This window comes from Lutra lutra, chromosome 3 (assembly GCF_902655055.1).
Source record: "Lutra lutra chromosome 3, mLutLut1.2, whole genome shotgun sequence".
In the NCBI taxonomy this organism is placed as follows: Eukaryota; Metazoa; Chordata; class Mammalia; order Carnivora; family Mustelidae; genus Lutra; species Lutra lutra.
In genome coordinates, this window is record NC_062280.1 from 179,274,045 (window position 1) to 179,295,979 (window position 21,935).

The following is a 21,935-nucleotide window of genomic DNA, read 5'->3' on the forward strand; positions in this document are numbered from 1 at the left end:
CAAGAAACAATATAGTCATTGATTAAAGTCTGTCCTCACAGCAGTCACTACCCATATAATATTACAGTTAAGGACACAGATTGATTGTACAATGAATCATGCCTCTTATACTGGTGATTCAAATCCAAACTGGTTATTTGTTCACTGGGCTACGTAACAATCAATTAAAATTACAGCATACATTGTAATATGTCATATGACAGTAACGATGAATCTAGTGTCACTAGAAAAGCATCATTAGATTGACAGAATGTTTTGGATCACAGAATAAAAATGCATCATGTAATGTTAAACAAAAATTAGCTGCCATAGATCTATTTATCACAAAATGCACACCATTCATAAGTTAGCATGCTATTATTATTTATTTAAAAGAAAATAACTTCGCATTTTAAGAAAAAGTGAATAAAGTCTACAATTTGAGTAACAATTGTATTTTTCTTCCACAGACACTTTAACACTTACCATTTGGTTAACCAGTGTGGTTATTATAAGCCATTGGAGAGAAACACAGTAACCTTTTTATATATAAAATATGTGATCTACCCAGAGAGTTGTATTCATAAGTTCTGCAAAGCCAGATTCAAGAATGGAGTTGAGATCTCTGACAGCCACTGTAGTGCTCTGGATAGGGTGGCTTCCTCTTAATTTTGAACTTGAGCTCTTAAGCAATTCATGCTTCTTTTGAAACTATTGATTTTGGCCACAGGAGAGGTTTAATAATGGAAATATAGGTCAATTTTATTATTAATATTTTAGATAAATTGATTGAAAACAAATAAAATTTAATCTCAAAAATAGCAGTGATTTGTAACTGGGCCTGGTTACTAAGCTATTACATGTCTGTTTCAAATATATAAATATGACTTTATTTAAATTGTGATTTATACAGCTCTTCATGAAAATTAAGGGCCATACTTGCATTCTATAAATTTATTAATTACAGTTTCTCGTCCAAACTCTGCCCACTCTACATGTACAGAACATCACCAAACTTCAAAATAGAGCTTTGTATTCAAATGGTGGACTGTGAGAGTTCAAGTGCAGTTTTGTTACTGACTGACAGACTTCTCGCACAAAAGGCCTATTCTAGATAGTTCCTTGAAGCAAAATACCCATTTAGGACTTTCTTTTCCAGTTCTACTAACATCCTGCTGTGTGATCTGAAGAAAGGCACCTTAGAGAGTACTTTATCATACACAAAAGCACTTATCTTCTAATAAAATTCTATTGATATAAAATAATCTACCTTGCCTTCTTTATAATGGTGTAATAAGGATGTAATAAGAAATTTTGAAATGCCTATAAAATGCCTTGAAATCTTTAAAAGAATGGCAGAGGTCTTCAAATGAGTGCAATTTAAAAGAATTGAATAGAGACCCTCAACAGAATGCAAATCAGGCCACTTGCCAAAAGTGAATCATAATTGTCCTTATTTATTGAGGGTGTCCTAATCACCATCATTACTTATGAGTGCAGCTGTTCGTACTGAATGACTTTCAAGGTATCCCAGAGATTGCATCAGACATACACAGTTTCAGCCTTCTAGGAATTTACACTCTAGATTTGCATTGCCCAATATGGTAGCCCCTACCCACATGTGGCTATTTACATTTAATAAATTATAATTTTAAAAGTTAAGATTGTACATCCTGTGTTACACCAGCCACGTTTCAATTCCTCAACAGCCATGTGCGGCTACTGGCTATCATACTGGACAATGTAGATAGGGGTTACTTCCATCACCACAGGAGAGCATTCTAACAGGGGATTGACAAATATATGCTACAAGAAATACTATTCAGGGCACATGGGTGGCTCAGTAGGTTAAAGCCTCTGCCTTCTGCTCAGGTCATGATCTCAGGGTCCTGGGATCCAGCCTTGCATCAGGCTCTCTGCTCAGCAGGGAGCCTGCTTTCCCCTCTCTCTCTGCCTACCTCTCTGCCTACTTGTGATCTCTGTCTGTCAAATAAATAAATAAAAATCTTTAAAAAAAAGAAAGAAAAAAAAAAGAAATACTATTCAAGTACACAATTCACACAATAGTATTTCTATATACTATATTCCATTTATTTGGGCTGGAGAATGCAGGTGATTTGTCAGAAATCCTCCAACTACCCTGATAAAAGTCAACAAATTATTTTATCTCAAACATGATATGGTTTAAGACAAAATATTTCCCAAATAAATATTTCCTGAGTGAAAACATTCAAAAATGGACATGCATTTCTTGTGTATACAAGGGTTTTTGGAACTCATTTTTCCACTCTTTGAGGGATAGCAAACTCCAATTCTTTGCTCAACAAGGAATGATAATCTATTCCAGAAGAAAACAGCAACTTTGTGCTAGGCAAGTGCTACATAATGGAAGAGAATGTTAGATAAGCAAGTTTTCAATGTTGGTTAGAGTGGACAGAAAAGAATTTTTTGATGAAGAAAGGATTTACGGTGAATTCTTTAGAACAATAGCTGATAGAAAAGGGAACAGCCAGTTAGATGAATGGGCAACCAAAACCAAAGTTTTGGAGTTGGGAGAAGTTATTTATTTTGAGGGGATAGAGAGATTATGGAAGTGTCCTCTTGAATGAAAGATCCCAGCTGATATAAGCTGAATCAAGTATTTGTCACTTTAGACATTCTCATTTAAGCAATGGGCCTTCTGAAATTTTTTGGATGAAACTGTGTTTTAGGAGGGTTAATTGTTTTTCTTTGAAAACCCAGAAAAGCTACAGAAAATACAGACATACATAACGCCTGTTTGGACTTGTTTCCTAAAAATGGCTAGAGAGATGCAAGAACAAAGAACCAATAAATCTTAAGAGACAAATCCCAGCTGTAATAGAAAGATACATACAAAAGCCAATCTAGCTATATAATAAAACTGCCTCTTTTCCTGTGGAATGTGCATATTTCAATGTGAGTATAAGCCAGATGGCAGCAGCCTTTGTTCTAACAGGGCCTGATGATAGTTTGTATACTTAAAATATGCCACAATTACCCACTCACTCATCTTCCTGCCGATAGCAGTAAGATCTGCTGCTGACAATTTCAAGTATAATCACTTATCTTCTCTAGAGAACCATTTTGATCTTTCCCTTCACCCACCATAGCATCAAATAAAAGTAATGTTGCCAGTACACAGCATGGTTCTGTATAGTGAAGGAAATGGAAACTAGCTTCTATCAATTACTATTCTAATAGATGATATTGGCAGCTAGAATTGAATGTCACATGTTAGAGCTATGAAGAGAAACCATTTCAAATAACTAATTTACAGTCATATATTTAGAAACATAGTGTCTTCATGGATAGCAATGTGTCTTAGAAAAAATAGTTCTGAGAACGATGGGACAGAGATGAATTTGGTAAAGTCATCTTCCATTCTTCATCGCCTCTCACATCATTCTTCCCAGTACAGATTTCCCTTGACTTATGACAAGGTTATGTCCCAATAAGCCCATTGTAAGGTGAAAACCCATTTAATACACCTAACCTACCAAACGTCATATCTTAGTCTAGACTACTTGAAACACGCTCACAACGCCTAAATAGCTTAGGGTTTGGGCAAAAACGTCTAACACAAAGCTCATTTTATTAAAAGAATTTGAATGCTACCGATAATTTATTGAAGACTATACTGAAAGTGAAAAACGGTGGCTATATGGGCATATGAATGATTGTTAAGTGTATGGGTTGTTTATGGTCATGATCACATGCCTGACTAGGAACTAAGGCTTGCCATTTCAGTGCCCAGCACGGCAAAAGGGAATCGTACCACATTTTACTGTCCCAGGAAAGGATCGAAATTCAGAAGTCCAAGCAGTTTCTACATGTGTATTGTTCACACCATTGTATAGTTGAAAATCCTAAGACAAACCGTTGTGTGTCAGGGACCAACTGTAATATCCTTATTTTTCAAGTATATATACTTTTTAAAATTTTTAATGCAAATGTGCATGTAAATTGAAATTTTCAAATAATAAAAAATAGAATATAGGGTGAAAAATATTCATTCTACTCAAGACTCCCCAGTCTTCTCCCAAAAGGCACACGCCATTACTGAATTTGCATATCTTTCCGGAAAGTTTCTCTCCTCCACCACAACAGTGTATATAGATAATGCTACACACTATCAATAATGACAGAACCATATACTTATATACACTGTTATTAAAGGCAGAAGAATATTTGGGGGTATAGATGGAGATATACCACTTTCTACTTAGCCATGTGGGCTGTCTTAGTCATTTACAAATGCAAGCATGTGTTACAATGAACATTTTCCTACATATTGTTTTGTGCATTTTGTTTTGGTACACATGTAGGCTACTTTCTGAAAAGAAAATTGTTAAAAAAATGCATCTTAAATTTTGGAAGATATTTCCAATTGGTCCTTCTAAGTGAGGGTTTTAATACATAATCGGTCAAAAGATTATCAAAGTATATTTATAAGAAACTGTATGAGGCAAGGAAGAAAAATTGTTTATTTTATGCACATCATTCTCTTCTGGCACTGATAGTAAATTTCTAAGACTGTAAGTAACAAATTAAGTCTATAAGTGAATAAATAATTTTAGTGAAATTAACCCATTGAGCTAACCATTTTGGGTTTGATAAATATCACCGTATGATAATTTTGATTATTGTAATTCTAAATGTACCAAACTGATTAAAAAAATGGGCTACACTACAGTTATTTGGCTTATCAATTACATAGAGAAATGATCATAAATGATGACTCATGTTTTCCCCATCAGGAGAAACTTTTCGGCTTTTAAGGATACGTAGTATATATAATTTAAATTTCAAAGATGTTGAAAATATAATCTACATCTGAAAAATGTGTTGTTTACTAAATAGGGTTGTATAGACTTCTTAGCTACTACTATTATGAAAGTAATCTATTAGAGCTAATTTTGATGGAGTCTGGAATCCAGAATTACTTTTTGTAATCGTAACTCACCAGGTAGGCTAACAAAAAGAAATGCAAGGTCTACTTGTTTTAGATTTCAATAATGTTAATTAGTATTTATGAAATATCATTATTATTACCAAAGAATAATCTCTTTCAGGTTATTTCATAAGGGCTATAATTCTTGACTAGGCATTTTAATATTCTAAAGAAACAATACAATACATAAATGTAATATGATGAGATATTTTAAGAAATGCACCTAATATAAGAATTCTTCCAAAGAGTCTATAAAACACTAAAATGACAATTCCAGGTAATAATAAATATGAATTCACACAAATGTATGGTTAATTTCAACTGATAAGTATGCTCATTGTGGTTTGAGTTTAAATTTTAATGGGGAGGTATCAGATTATGTCCATAATTTCTATTAATTATTACCAAATATGTTACCATATATAAAATGTATTTATGATGATAGTAGATCACAAGCAAATTATAATATGCATAAATATATTCACAAACATTAGACAAAGATTCTCAACTTTTCGCATCCAACCACCTCAATCAAATAATGTTTTTTAGCATAATGCCCTTAATTCTGGACAGATCTATTTGATCAATCATTTCATTTTCTAATTTCCAAAGTGTTTGTATAATCCTGTACGTTGAGTATTGTGTGAAAGCAAGTATATATATGACTGTATTTTTTAGTATGGACTGAAACATATATATATTCGTTTTTGTAACCAAAAGCCTTGGGTCTTGGCTCTGATTTGATCACTGTTACATGACTCATTTATTTCTTTTCTAGGCCATAGTCAATATTCAAAACAAACAAGAGTCCAAAGACTAACAAAGGAAAATTTTCCTTATTTCTATGTTTTTCTTCCCGAGTTCTTCTATTTGATCTCTGCCTGTCACAGTTATTTTCTCAAAATTCACTGTCCTGCAGAGCAGCTTACAGAGACACCTAGCGGTAAACCTTAACGGAAGCTTCTCAGGCTATTCTTAATACTGAGTTAATGGTAGAGAGTTGTCATCACTTTCTCATTTGAACCACAAGAAATAAACTGGAATATTTTTATGTCAGTGTTTCTAACAAAGCCAGCATCTAAAATAAGTGCAAACATGTTTAAATCTTTTAGCTTGACAAAATCTATTTTAATCAGGATAAGAAATTTTTAAAATAAAAATAATACCAAATCAAAAATTAAAACAAATTTTGATACTTAATACAATTGTAAAGATTTAAGAAAGCAATGAAAGAATTAACTAAAATAGCTACTCTACATCTATTTTGAGAAGTCTGGTAATCGATTAAACCATTTTATACCCTTTCAGAACTTGTATGGAATTTGCCCACATCGAAAATTATGTCTGTGATAGAATGCCAGAAGTTTCCAACTATAAATGATATATAATTTTTAAGTTATGACATTTTTACACATTCATTTAAAAGCAATGTTATATTTTTAAAATAAAATTTCTATATTATTCGTATCATGTTAGACAACGATGACTAAATAAAATATACAGTAACAAGACTTCTGTGGGTGAAGTTTAAGTTGTCTGTTTTTATAAGGTAACTGCAGCAAGTGGCTAATCATTTGGGGCCAAACGTTTCTAAATTTATAGGAAGTTCTTTTATAAGGTTTTGTTATCATTACCCAATACTACAGATTACTTATTTTCTCCATCTCTTGCACATGCCCTGAATTTAAACAAAATAAAATTGTTTCAAACAAGGTATGTATGGATTAACTGAAAAATATTTGCAAAACAGAGTGAGAAGAAATTTCAAGAACTGTTGCAAAATCTCAAGAGACTGCAGTATAAACCACCTCTAGAGAACTCCTAATTTCAACACAGAGACAGGATGTGGGAAGATATGTTTGTATAGATGTTAGAATCTTTATAATCCGATATTTAATCAAGATATTATAACCACGACAGTATCCCAAATATCACCAAGGAGATAGTATCAATTATGTTTAAGAGGATTCCAAAAATAACTAATTCATAATTAATCCTAAAATAAGGTAGATAAAAATATTTAAGTGGTAAAACTACCCAGTTATCATAGAATAGGTACATGTGCACTCAGCCTCCATTGGGCCAATTACTATGATCAACTTTTTTTTTTCTATACCCGGGAAGGACTGCAGGTTTAATATTACAAACACTAGAAATATGCCTATGAATGTAAAGACCCCCCCTCCTTCCTCAGGGGAGGGAGGTGCCTGGTTTCATGGAAAGAGACAGGAATACTTACTGTAGAGATGACGCTAGTGGAGTTTAGCAGGTGACTCTTCAAGAAACTCGCTTTCTATCGATACTGCATTTATCTAGGGGTTTCCAGCTTTTAGTACACACCAAATGTATTCACAACCATTCTCTCTGAAAGTCGTTCACATTCCCTTGCATCGCTCAGACACACCTATAAAATGCAATTCTTTAAATATATATATATATATATTAGCGCCCTTGTTTGCAACTAGGATGGACCACTCCCTCTTCCAGGGTCCTTTAGAGTAAGTACACGAGACAGAGCAGGGGCTGTATTATTAATGGCAGGAGGAAGGCAGGCGAAGAGCACAGGGCTGGAATCGTCTGTCCCTGACCACCAACAAGCCTGGCACTGTCGGGGTTATTTCCACTCCTCCCTTTTTCAATCCAAGGATTGCACAGTCCTATGCTTGTGCTAAGCACATGGTCCAAGACTCCTCTGTCTCCCACGAATGTGACATCCAAGGGGCGCTCCGATTGCACCGCCCGAATCCAGGGACGCCCTCGCCCTCGGCTGCCATCTATCGGCCACTGAGTGCCCGCTTCGACCCGGGCCCATCATGTCTGCTGCAGCTTGGCTCGCACCAGCGGCGCGACGATAAACAAGTGCACTGGACGGGGCCCTGAGCTGGAGCAGATGTCTCAGAGACCCCTGTGATGCTTACCGTGTTGCCACATTTTCAGCGCCCGGGAGGGAAGACGCGATTTTCTCTGAGTATTTTAGAGCCGCCAGGCTGCCGGGACGCGCCACAGGCGTAGAACAACGCTGCTCCTGTCCCCCCAGGCCCCCTAAAGGATGTCGGAGATAGAGAGTTCCAAATAATGACGATCGTGCGCCGCATCTGGGGAAGGGATGAGAAAAACCCCTGCAAATACTGGGAGCGATGAAACCGCCAAGAGGATGCGGGAACCATACAAACACTAATTAGGGGCCGCGGCGGCGGCGGCGGCGGCGAAGGACTCGGCGAGGGGACAGCGGCGGCGGGATCCCAGCGCGGTGGTCGCCGCTGCGCGGGGGGTGGAGGACGGCGCAGGAGCCGCAGCCGCCGCGGGAGTAGCCGAGGGGCCGGTGCCACCTTTGCTCGCCCCCTCACTACCATGTACAGTGTGCGCTGCAAGAAGAAGGCGGGAGATGCATGCACACCCCCGCGCCCCGCTCCCTCTGGCTAGTCCCCGGGCGTGCGCCACTGACCAGGGGGGAATGTGGTGAAGACAGAGAGGAGGAAAGCCGAGGGGGGAGGGGAGGGGCGGCCAGCGCGAACCCAGGCCGAAGGGTACGTGGAGCCGGAGGCTGCTGGAGGGGGCGGCGGCTGCTGCTGGCTTGGAGAAAGTTGCCCCTTATGCAGATGGCAACTGTAAGTACCCGCCTGGGGAGTGCGGCGAAGGGTGCCTGGGACCCTGCGATCGCGCGGTGGCGCGGGTGGGAACGAGTGTGCGAGTGAGCGTGAGTGTGAGCGGGTACGGTCGCTCGGCGGGGCTGACCGTCACGTTGGAGGGGCCGGCGGTGCCAGGCAGCCTTCACGTCCCCTCCTCGGGTTCCGCGCCTCCCCCCCTCTCCAACAGCTCCTTCCCCGCCCCGCCCGGCTCCGGCTCCGGCTCCCGGCCCCTACCGCGAGGCGCCTCTACCGCCGGTCCTCCGCCTCCCCCTCCTCCTCGGATCCCTGCCGGCCGCTCGCGATCGCCCCCTTCTACCCTCCCCCCCCACCCCGCTGCCCACTCCGACTACCACGGAGAGTGCCGGGGAGAGCCGTTTGGGGAGCCCCGGAACCCTTGGTCGCCACCGCGGCGGCGGCCCCGGGCTGGCGGCGTCCGGGCGCCTCTTTCCTTCAGCAGCTTGGACCGCACTGCTCTCCGCCTTCTTGCCCTGCCTGGGCTCAGGAAATCCAGTGCATACCCCAAAGAGGTATTTTGTATACGGGCAGCTATGATGAGTGGGCCCTGGAGATGTGAGACGGGGTAAGTCGACCGTTTACTTTGCAAAAGACGCTCCTGTGTGTGTGTGTGTGTGTGTGTGTGTGTGTGGCAGCGGGGTGGCTTTCTTTCCCTGTCCTCCCTCCCCTCCTTCCTTCCCTTTCTCTTCCTTCGCTTTGGGGCGGAGTGGGGGAAGGGAGCCTCGCGTCCTGGAACTCCGGGTGCTTCTGCCTGGGCCGCTGTGAGAGCAGCTGCGCCCAGAGCAACGGGTCCGGCCTGGGTGCTGGGCTCCAGCCCGCGCAGCCCCACTCTTTTTAATGAGGGATGTACAGGGCGATGGTCTAGGGTCTAAATTCTTTGGAGCAAACAAATAAAGTCCCTCCGCCCCCACCCTCCAAAAAAAAAATAATAATAATCTGAGATGTGATAATCTGAGAATGTGCAACGCACCCGCTAATTTACATCAGAGGTGCGTTTCCCAGTCAGAATGTCAGCCTTCCCCGGCTCATTCAACTTTATTTTCTCAAAATTTTGGGCTCCTTTGATGGCAAGGAGGAGAAGGAGAGTGGGGGTGAGAGGAAGCTCTTCGACCCCGGCTAACCAGAACTGAATTAAAGTTGTAAACGCTCCAGGTTAATACCGGCTGGACACAATTTGCAATGGGCTGTCAGAAAGGGTGGGAGGGGAATGGGGGCGGGGAAGCAGTGGGGAGGAGGGGGAGGGGACCCAACCCCCGCTGAATGGATGTGCAGATTTGATCCAGTGGAGAACTGAAATTTCAAGGTAAACGTTTTGCTTTCCATAGGGGGTGTTTTTGCCGCTTTTAAGCCAGGAGGCGTTTGCGGTTGTCTCGGGAGGTCGGAGATACTTGCGAGGTTTATACACTGTGATTCCGATTCGTCTCGACACGTCTGGGTGGCCACACGTGAATGATTCGCAGGCACACTTGCACATGTGCGTGCGAATGCAGGGGCTCTTAATAACGCGGGCTGGATTCGGCTAGGGGAGCAAGATCGAGTCTCAAGGCTTGAACCCATGACTCAGAAACGTCTTGGCTTTAGTTTGGGTTGCGATTTGACATCAGACTTCGGTGGTGGCGAGGCAAAGGCAAGGTTGACTGGAGAAAAGGCATGGGTTCCCAGAGCCCAACATCTCTATCAAATTCCCGTCCCCCGTCCCCCCACCCCCGCCGCAACCAACACAACACGCACTCACACACTCACACACTCTCTCCATTTATGTCCTTTCCTTTTTGAGTACCGCTGTCGACCCGAAGTAGGAAGTCGAAGGAAGCCTTTAAGAGGACAAAAAAGAAATCGAGAAAGAAAAGAGGGAGGGCTTCAGACTGATTCCTTGAGGAAATGAAATTCGGATATTAAAGCACAGACCTATGTCACTTGCCGTTCTCCCTCCCTTCATCCTTTCTATTTTGCCTGTTAATCAGCCCGAGTGCCCTTTCTCTTAAGGGGGGAAATGAGGGGGAGGGAGAGTAAAATATTGACGATTAAATGTACTAAACAACTCCAAAGATGATGGGGATGCTAGTGAGGTGGTAGTTCAGTCCAAATCTTGCTAATTCAGGAGGGTTAGTTTTGCATACCGTGGCAAACAGACGCGGAGCGGGAGGTAAGGGAAGCTTTGGCGCTGGCCCTTGGTTTACTTTTAGCTGATTCCCGGTAAGCGGTAGGAACGTCCTCTTCAAACTCCAGGTATCGGGAGGTGTTCCGGGATTGCGGATGCCTTCGCTGAGTTCTTTGTAATCCAACGTGCAGAACTATTTCTGTGGCTTAAAGATGCGGTTTGGTAGCGTCGCTGACATGATCAATGAGGAGAAGTGGACGCAGGGCGCACTCAGAGAAGCGCTGCTAAGTGGCACCGTGCATGCAATTAGGACACTGATCTTCTTAAAAGCGTGGTAGTGAAGTCCACCATCAAAGCGGACGCTCTCTCCTTTTCTCCTTACTCAAAGCTCCTGAAGACAATTGGTGGTTTAAGAGCTTCTTCTGGGTCCTTCTGATGCATTATCTTACATCTTTTTTGCCTCTGAAAAGTATTCTTTAGGTTCCCACCCTGGCATTTCCAGCGACGGTTTAAAATAGCCCAAGTATTGTGACTCTTTGCTTTTCTGTGAAAAATGGGAGACCTTCACCGTGAACTGTTAACTGAGTAGATTCTGAAAGAAAGGCAGACGTGTTTGGTATAGGTGAGGTGGGGAACCCTGTAAAATGGTGCTTCTTTTCTCTTAAATTAGAACCATGAAACTGAACTGACAGCCATTTTATGTATATTTATGGATTGGTTTTGAAAAGGGGGGGGAGCAAGGAAAGCCACTAAAATGGGACTTTAACCTGCCCTTATCTTGTAGAGGGCAGCATGTTCCTGTTGTACTCATTAGGAAATGAAATCAACCTTTAAATCAAAATGAATATGAGATATTACTAAAGTCTGAAGAATGTCGGTGTTCCACTGGGTGGGGGGGATGCCATTCATATCCCCTCCTTCTGGATTTCAGAGAAATAGTATTAGGGCCAAGAGAGACTTTCTTAAGAATCCCTTCAATTTTTGTCATATTCTGTTGTTTCCTTTTTCTCTCTCTCCCTTGCAGGAGGTAAAATGCACACTTGCTGCCCCCCAGTAACTTTGGAACAGGACCTTCACAGAAAAATGCATAGCTGGATGCTGCAGACTCTAGCGTTTGCTCTAACATCTCTCGTCCTTTCGTGTGCAGAAACCATCGATTATTATGGGGAAATCTGTGACAATGCATGTCCTTGTGAGGAAAAGGACGGCATTTTAACTGTGAGCTGTGAAAACCGGGGTATCATCAGCCTCTCTGAAATTAGCCCTCCCCGTTTCCCAATCTACCACCTCTTGTTGTCTGGAAACCTTCTGAACCGTCTTTATCCCAATGAGTTTGTCAATTACACTGGGGCTTCAATTTTGCATCTGGGTAGCAACGTGATCCAGGACATTGAGACTGGGGCTTTCCATGGGCTGCGGGGTTTAAGGAGATTGCATCTGAACAATAATAAACTGGAACTTCTGCGTGATGATACCTTCCTTGGCCTGGAGAGCCTGGAGTACCTACAGGTCGATTACAATTACATCAGTGTCATTGAACCCAATGCTTTTGGGAAACTGCATTTATTGCAGGTGCTTATCCTCAATGACAATCTCCTGTCCAGTTTACCCAACAACCTTTTCCGTTTTGTGCCCTTAACGCACTTGGACCTGCGAGGGAACCGGCTGAAACTTCTGCCCTATGTGGGGCTGTTGCAGCACATGGATAAAGTTGTGGAATTACAGCTGGAAGAAAACCCCTGGAATTGCTCCTGTGAGTTGATCTCTCTCAAGGATTGGTTGGACAGCATCTCCTACTCTGCCCTAGTGGGGGATGTGGTTTGTGAGACCCCCTTCCGCTTACATGGCAGAGATCTGGATGAGGTGTCCAAGCAGGAACTTTGCCCAAGGAAACTTATTTCAGATTATGAGATGAGGCCACAGACGCCTTTGAGCACCACGGGGTATTTACACACTACCCCAGCCTCGGTGAATTCAGTGGCCACTTCTTCCTCTGCTGTTTACAAACCCCCCTTAAAGCCCCCTAAGGGGACCCGCCAACCCAACAAGCCCAGAGTGCGCCCCACCTCTCGGCAGCCCTCCAAGGACTTGGGCTACGGCAACTATGGCCCCAGCATCGCCTACCAGACCAAATCTCCGGTGCCTTTGGAGTGTCCCACAGCGTGCACTTGCAACCTACAAATCTCGGATCTGGGCCTCAACGTCAACTGCCAGGAGCGCAAAATCGAGAGCATCGCAGAACTGCAGCCCAAGCCCTACAACCCCAAGAAAATGTATCTGACAGAGAATTACATTGCGGTTGTGCGCAGGAGTGACTTCCTGGAGGCCACGGGGCTGGACCTCCTACACCTGGGCAACAACCGCATCTCAATGATCCAGGACCGCGCCTTCGGGGATCTCACCAACCTGAGGCGCCTCTACCTAAATGGCAACAGGATAGAGAGGCTGAGCCCAGAGTTGTTCTATGGCCTGCAAAGCCTGCAGTATCTCTTCCTCCAGTACAATCTCATACGTGAGATTCAGTCTGGGACTTTCGATCCGGTCCCAAACCTCCAGCTGCTATTCCTGAATAACAACCTCCTGCAGACCATGCCCTCAGGGGTCTTCTCTGGCCTGACCCTTCTCAGGCTGAACCTAAGGAGTAACCATTTCACCTCCTTGCCCGTGAGTGGAGTTCTGGACCAGCTGAAGTCACTCATCCAAATCGACCTGCATGACAACCCTTGGGATTGTACCTGCGACGTGGTGGGCATGAAGCTGTGGGTCGAGCAGCTCAAAGTGGGTGTCTTGGTGGACGAAGTCATCTGCAAGGCGCCCAAGAAGTTTGCGGAGACGGATATGCGCTCTATTAAGTCGGAGCTGCTGTGCCCAGACTACTCTGACGTGGTGGTTTCCACGCCCACGCCCTCCTCCATCCAAGTCCCAGCGAGGACCAGCGCGGTGACCCCCGCGGTCCGGTTGAACAGCACCGGGGCCCCCGCGGGCTTGGGCGCGGGCGGAGGGGCGTCGTCGGTGCCCTTGTCCGTGTTGATTCTCAGCCTGCTGCTGGTTTTTATCATGTCCGTCTTTGTGGCCGCGGGGCTCTTCGTGCTGGTTATGAAGCGCAGGAAGAAGAACCAGAGCGACCACACCAGCACCAACAATTCCGACGTGAGCTCCTTCAACATGCAGTACAGCGTGTACAGCGGCGGCGGCGGCGCGGGAGGCCACCCGCACGCGCACGTGCACCACCGCGGGCCCGCGCTGCCCAAGGTGAAGACGCCCGCGGGCCACGTGTATGAGTACATCCCCCACCCACTGGGCCACATGTGCAAAAACCCCATCTACCGCTCTCGAGAGGGCAACTCCGTGGAGGATTACAAAGACCTGCACGAGCTCAAGGTCACCTACAGCAGCAACCACCACCTGCAGCAACAGCCGCCGCCGCCGCCGCCGCCGCCGCCGCAGCCTCAGCAGCAGCCCCCGCCGCAGTTGCAGCTGCAGCAGGGGGAGGAGGAGAGGCGGGAAAGCCACCACTTGCGGAGTCCCGCCTATAGCGTCAGCACCATCGAGCCCCGGGAGGACCTACTGTCGCCGGTGCAGGACGCCGACCGCTTTTACAGGGGCATTTTAGAACCAGACAAACACTGCTCCACCACCCCCGCCGGCAATAGCCTCCCGGAATATCCCAAATTTCCGTGCAGCCCAGCTGCTTACACTTTCTCCCCCAACTATGACCTGAGACGCCCCCATCAGTATTTGCACCCGGGGGCCGGGGACAGCAGGCTGCGGGAACCGGTGCTCTACAGCCCCCCCAGTGCTGTCTTTGTAGAACCCAACCGGAACGAGTATCTGGAGTTAAAAGCAAAACTAAACGTTGAGCCGGACTACCTCGAAGTGCTGGAAAAACAGACCACATTTAGCCAGTTCTAAAAGCAGAGAAACTCCCTGGGAGCTTTTGCATTTAAAACAAACAAGCAAGCAGACACACACGGTGAACACATTTGATTAATTGTGTTGTTTCAACGTTTAGGGTGAAGTGCCTTGGCACGAGATTCTCAGCTTCGGCGGAAGATACTGAAAGGGTGTGCAACTTCCTTTTAATTTTTACACGTGGGGAAAACATTTGTGTAAACTGGGCACATCACTTTCTCTTCTTGCGTGTGGGGGAGGAGAGGAGAAGGGTTTATGGAGGGCAGTTTGCTGCGCAGGTGACTTGTTAAAGGTCGCAGTTATTTTTGTAGTGGTTGGAAGTGCTAAGAAGGGTGGAAGATGGCAGCGCATAGATTCTACTTTTCCTCTTTTGTTCCCTTTCCCTCCTCTCCTCCCCCTCCCCTTTAAGCCATGGGTGGGTCTAAATGGCTTTTGTGGAGAGATTAGCACACCCCAACTTTAATAGAAAGTTTGTTCTCTCTCCCTTTCCCCCCCCCCTCCCAAGTCTCTCTCTCTCTCTCTCTCTGCCTCCCTCCCTCCTCTCTCATTACTTTTCCTTTCTTTTTAAAGGATGTGTTTGTATGCATTCTGGACATTTGAATTAAAAACAAAAGTATTGTGATCTGAAAAAGGATCACCATAGATGTGGACAAATCATTAAATTACAGAGCTATATGATCCATAATTGATTAGTCAAAATAACTTATTGATGAAATATACAAATATTTTATTGTAGCACCTATTTTTATATACACATTTAGCATTTCTCTTTCCTTCACTATTTAGCCTATGATTTTCACAGAGGTGTCGCACTATATTAGGAGCTGCATTTCCAAAACTGAAGTGATATCAGGAAGGCATTTTAAATCATTAAACATATGGAGAACTTAATGGGAAAATCGTAAAATCAATGCAACCCACCCAATTGGATCTGTAATTTAAAAACAAATAAACAAACAAGTCGTATCCCAATGGATAAGAGAAAAAAAAAATGAGGGCAATTAATTGGGCCATTCGAGTAAGAATCATGTGCAAGTTTCTGGTTTTATTAGAGAAGACTTACAAGTATTTTTATTAGTCAACCAAAATGTTGTATTGATTTGACTACTATTGTAGCCGATTTTTGATTGTTTAACCAAACCCAGTTGCATTTGTACAGATCCACATGTTACTGGCACCTCAGAAGACCAAACGATGGACTGTACAAATCTCTATACGTCTTTAACCCTCTGGGGCAGCAAGCAATGATGATAACCACAAACAGGATCTCTGTAAGATGGGGCTACTGTTGTTACAGTCTCATATGTATCCCAGCACATGTAATTTTTTAAATAGTTTCTGAATAAACACTTGATAACTATATCAAATATGAGGGACTGAAGTAGTGATTGCTTAAGGTGCAAAAGAAATAGCTATGTGTGATTGAATCTCCATTATTGACAATTAGGACATAGCAGCTAACTTTCATTCTTAATATTAAAAAATTTGCCCTAATTATCAAATTTGAATATATGTATATATCTATATGTAAAATTCACCTTTGCAAATTCAGGGAATTATGTTTTTTCTAAATGTGGCATTAATATGTTTATTAATGAAATTTCAATTGTACACTTTCTTTCCTTACTGAAGTATTCATCTAACACATGGACCGTGGTAAGTAATATACTGCCTATTCATTTTTCTCCCAATGTTACGTATTTTGCTATGTCAGTATTATTTATTCAGTCTACAACTCCTGTAGTATCTTAATTTTCCAATATTCCCGTAGTTTTCCTAAGTTTAACTCGTGTAAAACTACCTTCGACAATTATGTTGGATTCTTTATCTCAAGTTGATCTATATCCTAAATGTTCAAAAGTTACTGGGTATAAGCTGTTCACCTCTGAGTAAAGCTTGCCGGTGAATTTAGGTTAATACTTAAGGGTAGGAAATGTTTGAATTAATCTGAAACTTAAAGAGCCATGTGCTTCATTGCTGTTGGTGGATTTTCCCGTAATCTCACCAGAAATGTGTACAAACAATATCAAGGGCTGTTCATGAACTTTATGTTTGAAGAACTCTTTCCATGGCATTCTGCCACAAAGAGGCAGCATTCACCCATGAGTAAATTGACAGAAACTGCTTGAATTTGGATTGAACAGGTGGTAACAGTTTCCCTGAGGAATTTAAAAAAAAAAAAAATGAGTAATCCTACATTGGTCAAGTGAAATAAACTATCCCCATTCTGTGCAACATTTTCCCTTCCAAAATTTTCTTTCAAAGGGGAAAGTAACAATCTTAATAATGCCATGATATTATCATGAAAAGAAAAAAAAAGTATCTCTTACTCTTCATCTACCTCCTCCATATTAGATCCAGGATTAGAAAATAAAAATAAATAATAGCATTTGACTTCACAATTGGGGTTGTTACTAATTTTTCTTCACAATGGGAGTTATTTTTTCAAGGTCAAAATCACTTCCTCAATGTTATATGTAGATATGACACCATTGTATAAATTATAAAATAGTAATACAAAGTGGAATCTTCCATGTAACTAAGTTTTATTTCTTAATTGATGCTTAAAAAGTAAGAGATAAGAATTACATGAAATTCTGAACAATGTAAGTAGCTTCCAAAGAAAGTTTGTTGATGCAGTTTTCAAAGATTTACAAAATAATATTATTTCAAGCCAGCACTATTGCACATAATCTTGTCACATACACTTTTTTTAGATAGCTCATTTGTACTTCTACTCTTCCTAAGGTGTCCAAACATTTTTTTTTAAATCTCAAAAGTAACAATTATATGATTTATGAAAAGTGGTTACTTCTAATTTTTTAATTACATTTTTCCCAATTTTATGATAAGGATAAAAGTAAACTCATTCCTGCTCTAATAAACTTGAAAATTTTTAAAATGTAGAATTATGAAACTCCGTAGAATTAAAAAATGGATTATCTTTCTCCTTATTCATGGCATCCAGCCAATACGTTAACATATACAATAGAACATAAGTTGTGTGTTTTCGAATATTTGATTTTTGGTTTTTCAGGTTGTTCGCTGAGGAAACAATTAAATTGGGTATATCAGCGGTATATGATTGGATTAAGGAACCCTGCAAATTCTCTCCATAGAATTTTGGAGAACAATATGTAATGTTTCAGGCATCAATTAAAATTTGGATACAAACTAAGCTTACTCTTTGTGCTTGTTCCATTTGATATGTTGCAGAATCTCAAACAAATATATTTCCAGGTAGACATTGTGAAATCTTATTTTTGTCTATATGTGAATATAGTGTAAATACTTCAATTATCTCAGCGAAAGTAAATATATTCTATGTTAATGTGATAATTTGTATGCTAATATTCAAATTATTTACAGCTAAACTCTTGATTAAAGTTATGTGTTAATCAATTTTAGCATAAATGCACTTGGAACCCCTTTTTCTTTTAGGCAAGATTATCACCTTTACACATGTGAAGTGTAAGATTTGGGTAAATGTCCTGGATATCCAGTTGTTCACCTCTGTTGGCTCAACTGCAATAGGCAAATCTAACAGTGTACAATGAAAACATCCACACATAATGTGTAAAAAGGTCAGGACTTAAGAACCTAATTTAAGATACCAGTTTCTTGCCCTATGGCATTAATTCCATCCTTGTTACTAAGTTATATTGTTAGCAACTTTATTCAAATTAAATATGTATACTTTTTTTCCCTATTCTATTTTTCCTGACTCTCTTCCTTTTTCCCTACACCTCCCTCCATTCTCCCTTCTTCTTTTCTCTTGCCCTTTCTCTTCATTGTTTTTCAGTAGGGCAAGAGAGGGAGGGAGTTCAGTCCGTTTGAAATGCCAAAAACTAGCTTCTTAATTTCAAGAGCTCAATGGATTATTCCAGGTCACACAACTCCAAATTAATGAAAATAAAACAGATCACAAATACGCTTCTAATTCATTCAGGAATATGCTCTTGTTGTACTTTTCAGGTGGCTCCAAATTAAGATATTTGCAGGGGTGGCAAAATACTTAGCTAACCAATTTTAAGACTAAATTTTACACTGAGAAAGAAGAACCTAAAAACAAAACAAAAAAAAAATGGGTTTAAATGTTTAAAGACGGGAGCATTTAATTAATTGATTTTCAAAGGAAATAAAATGTTAAGAGGTAATTAAACTTACCAAATTAACTTTTATTTATGGATAACGTTTCTCAAACCCCTCCATGTTCTCTACCTTTTGGCTACGACAAATATATGTATTTTTGCCAATACAAAATTAAAGAAGGTGGGTGGATATTAGTCTTGTTCATAAAAATAATTATGTAACATCTAGATCCAAAGGGACCTTATGTCAGTTAACACTACATTTGACAACTGCTCATTTTATCATTAATTTTAATTCAACCTAGTGCCTTTCTATAATTATCCATGTATATTTCCATCAGTTCATGTAGCATGTATATGGCATACAAAAATACATATCATCAAGGAGAGCACTGCATACTCAATTTTCATCTGGAGTTCTTTATATTTCAAAAATTTTTAAGTTATTTCAAATTCTGCTTTCATGGTCTATGCTGTAGACATGTTAGACTGAGAGAAATAATTTTATACAGCATAATGTTAGAGTCTGACAACAGTAAATACTCTTTTCTTCCTGTTTATAGCAGACTATTTGGCTTACAAGACACAAGTCAAATATTTCTCATGGTGATTGTACCAGTATTATAAAGTGAATAACTTTTATACTCATTTTTAAAAGAACATTTAAAAAAAAAATAAAATAAAATAAAAGAACAACATTTTAAGTTTGAGTGAATTAGGTTTCTTCTTATAAAAAAATTCTGAGGATCAAAACATAAATATTTCATAAAGAATTGGTGTAATGCAAATATGAAATAATTTTACTTTCTCACTTTCTATTTACTGTCAAAATGTAATAATGTATTGCATAATGCTAATTATATCAGCATACATTTTTATTAGATATCAGGAAGTTCATTTATAGAAGAAGAGAAATGTTCATAGTGATATATGGATTGGAATCTTCCAAAGAGTTTTTTTCTTAATTAGGTAACTTCTTCAGAGTATGAAAAAATATTGTATATTTCTACTACAAAATGAACACATACATGTTTTAAAATTACACGTTTCTAAAAGTAGAAATTATGAAACTGCTTTGCCAAGGGTAAATGGTTTTCTTTTTTAAATTTAACCTATGAAGAAATGGTATTGTGGCTTTAGGGAATTGAAGGCTCATTAATATCATGGTCCATTTTGACAAACTTATTTACAGATCATTAGATTTTAAGAAATATTGTTAACATGATACAAATTGAATTCAAATTTAATTTTGATTGTTTAGTATTGAATCATATATATGCAAGTAGGAAAATTCAGTGGCTTTTCAGTGTTCTGGAATATGCGTTTTAGATTTTCTTATAAATTTATTTCTGCCATGAATAATAATTTCTAGTGATGCCCACTAACACGTTTTAAAAATTTTATTTTATGTTTCCTTAAAAATAAGACTTAATATTGGATATTGAAACCAAATTTGCTATTTTCAATTTGTAATTAGATATGTGCCTGTTTTTTTTGTTGTTTTTGTTGTTGTTTTTAATATTTTATTTATTTATTTGACACAGAAAGAAATCACAAGTAGGCAGAGAGGCAGGCAGAGAGAGAGGGGGGAGAAGCAGGCTCCCCGCTGAGCAGAGAGCCCCATGATGCAGGGCTTGCTTGATCCCAGGACCCTGAGACCATGATCTGAGCCAAAGGCAGAGGCTTAACCCACTGAGCCACCCAGGGGCCCCAGATGTGTGCCTGTTTAAATAAAACATGACTGGTGGCAGTAAACACATGTTAGTTGATTAGCAAAAATTTTTGTCAGATACTCCAGTAAATTTTTGACCAGCATGTTTTATCCATGAGAACTTCATCCAGCCCATGTAGACTAAAAATTTAAATATTAAATATAAAAATTAATATGTAAAAATGAATAGTTGATCAATAAAACATTCACTTGTAATGATACATCTATTTAAATTACCTGTACAAAGGTCATGCTTTTTAACATTACAACAGAATGTTTTTCCTATATTTATGTCCAAAGGCAAAAGGGTGTTTCACTTCTGAAAATACTACTAATTATGGGGAAGATATACCTTTTAAATTTATTTAAACCCTGATTTTTAATATCAGCTTTAAATCTCCACTGTCCATATAAAGTTCATAGTACATGTTTTTCTTTGTATTACTACACTCTGCTCTTAGTAAAGTTCCCCTAAAGTATACAAATACCCATAGTATTTTTTCTTTGTGTTTTTTGTTTGTTTGTTTGTTTCACATTTAGGTAGCAAATATTAAAACAGACAGTTATGAGCTAGCACTGTTAAATTGTAAATTAAATTTCATTTCACTCAAATACCATCCTGCAATTTTATAATTATCTTCAAATTTTTAAAGCTAGTGTATTGTATATTTAAATAGGTACTTAAGAATGTGAACATTTAACTGCTCATATATGTCAGAGACTATGTGAAATCATTCACCATACTGCCATCTGAATTCAGTCAGTGCAATGATATTTTTGTTACCTTGTTATGATTAAAGACCACAAATCTTAGATGAAAATTAACTATCTCCTTAGAAATTTTAACCAGAAAAAAATTAGAAGATAAATATTGACTATTTGGATTCTAATCTTAACATATCTTCTCCAAAGCTAACAAAATTGTATATACAGAAAACCATTTAGGAAGGGTCTTTGTATGGAATTGCTAATTCCATAAGGTTTACGTGATCTTTTGACCTGTAAGTTAACTATGAACTCTGTCTTCATTTAAGAATTTTTACACTTGAGTCATCCTGTCACAGTATGGCTTTTATCTATTCTTTCCTTTAAAAGTGCAGTTTTAAACATATTGACAATGCTCTCTATCTTTATGTTTAATTCTTGCAACTCAAATCATTTACCTCACAAAAATTTTTGAAAGGAAAAAGTTGTTATATTTCTCCAATTTGCTTACATGAATTTTAAAGGTATCCTCAAATTAATGATATCCCTTCAGAATGTTAAATTAAAAATATGATTACCTCACATTTTTCCTAATGTAACAATCAAGCACTATGTAAGCATGACTTAATGTAAGTGGGAGGATGTGGATATTAAATTGTCAATATGGACTTGTCACCCATTAATAATCAGCTTTGATACAAAACATCTAAATATGAGGTGAAATTTTTCTTTGAATGTTAACGTACTTAAAATTACACACACTGATTAACTGAATAGCACATATAGTTTACAAAATGCCATTTTCATGCATTTATAGATA

The 21,935-nt window shown here is 40.0% G+C and overlaps 1 protein-coding gene across 2 annotated transcripts; it reads left to right on the plus strand.

Annotated features, from left to right (window-relative positions):
• Positions 1-7,760: 7,760 nt before the first annotated feature.
• On the plus strand, positions 7,761-15,975 carry SLITRK5 (SLIT and NTRK like family member 5). 2 transcript variants are annotated; one of them, XM_047720223.1, is made up of 2 exons: positions 7,761-8,559; positions 11,721-15,975. In XM_047720223.1, exon 2 carries the CDS (start codon positions 11,729-11,731, stop codon positions 14,606-14,608), a length of 2,880 nt encoding a protein of 959 aa, XP_047576179.1. In that variant the 5' UTR covers positions 7,761-8,559; positions 11,721-11,728; the 3' UTR covers positions 14,609-15,975. The 2 variants fall into 2 exon arrangements, with proteins under 2 accessions (XP_047576179.1, XP_047576180.1); XM_047720224.1 differs by lacking the exon at positions 7,761-8,559 and adding an exon at positions 8,704-9,160.
• The last annotated feature ends 5,960 nt before the right edge of the window (positions 15,976-21,935 follow it).

Coding starts and splice junctions, on each gene's coding strand:
- SLITRK5 (XM_047720223.1), top strand. CDS start 11,729: ATGCACACTTGCTGCCCCCCAGTAACTTTGGAACAGGACCTTCACAGA.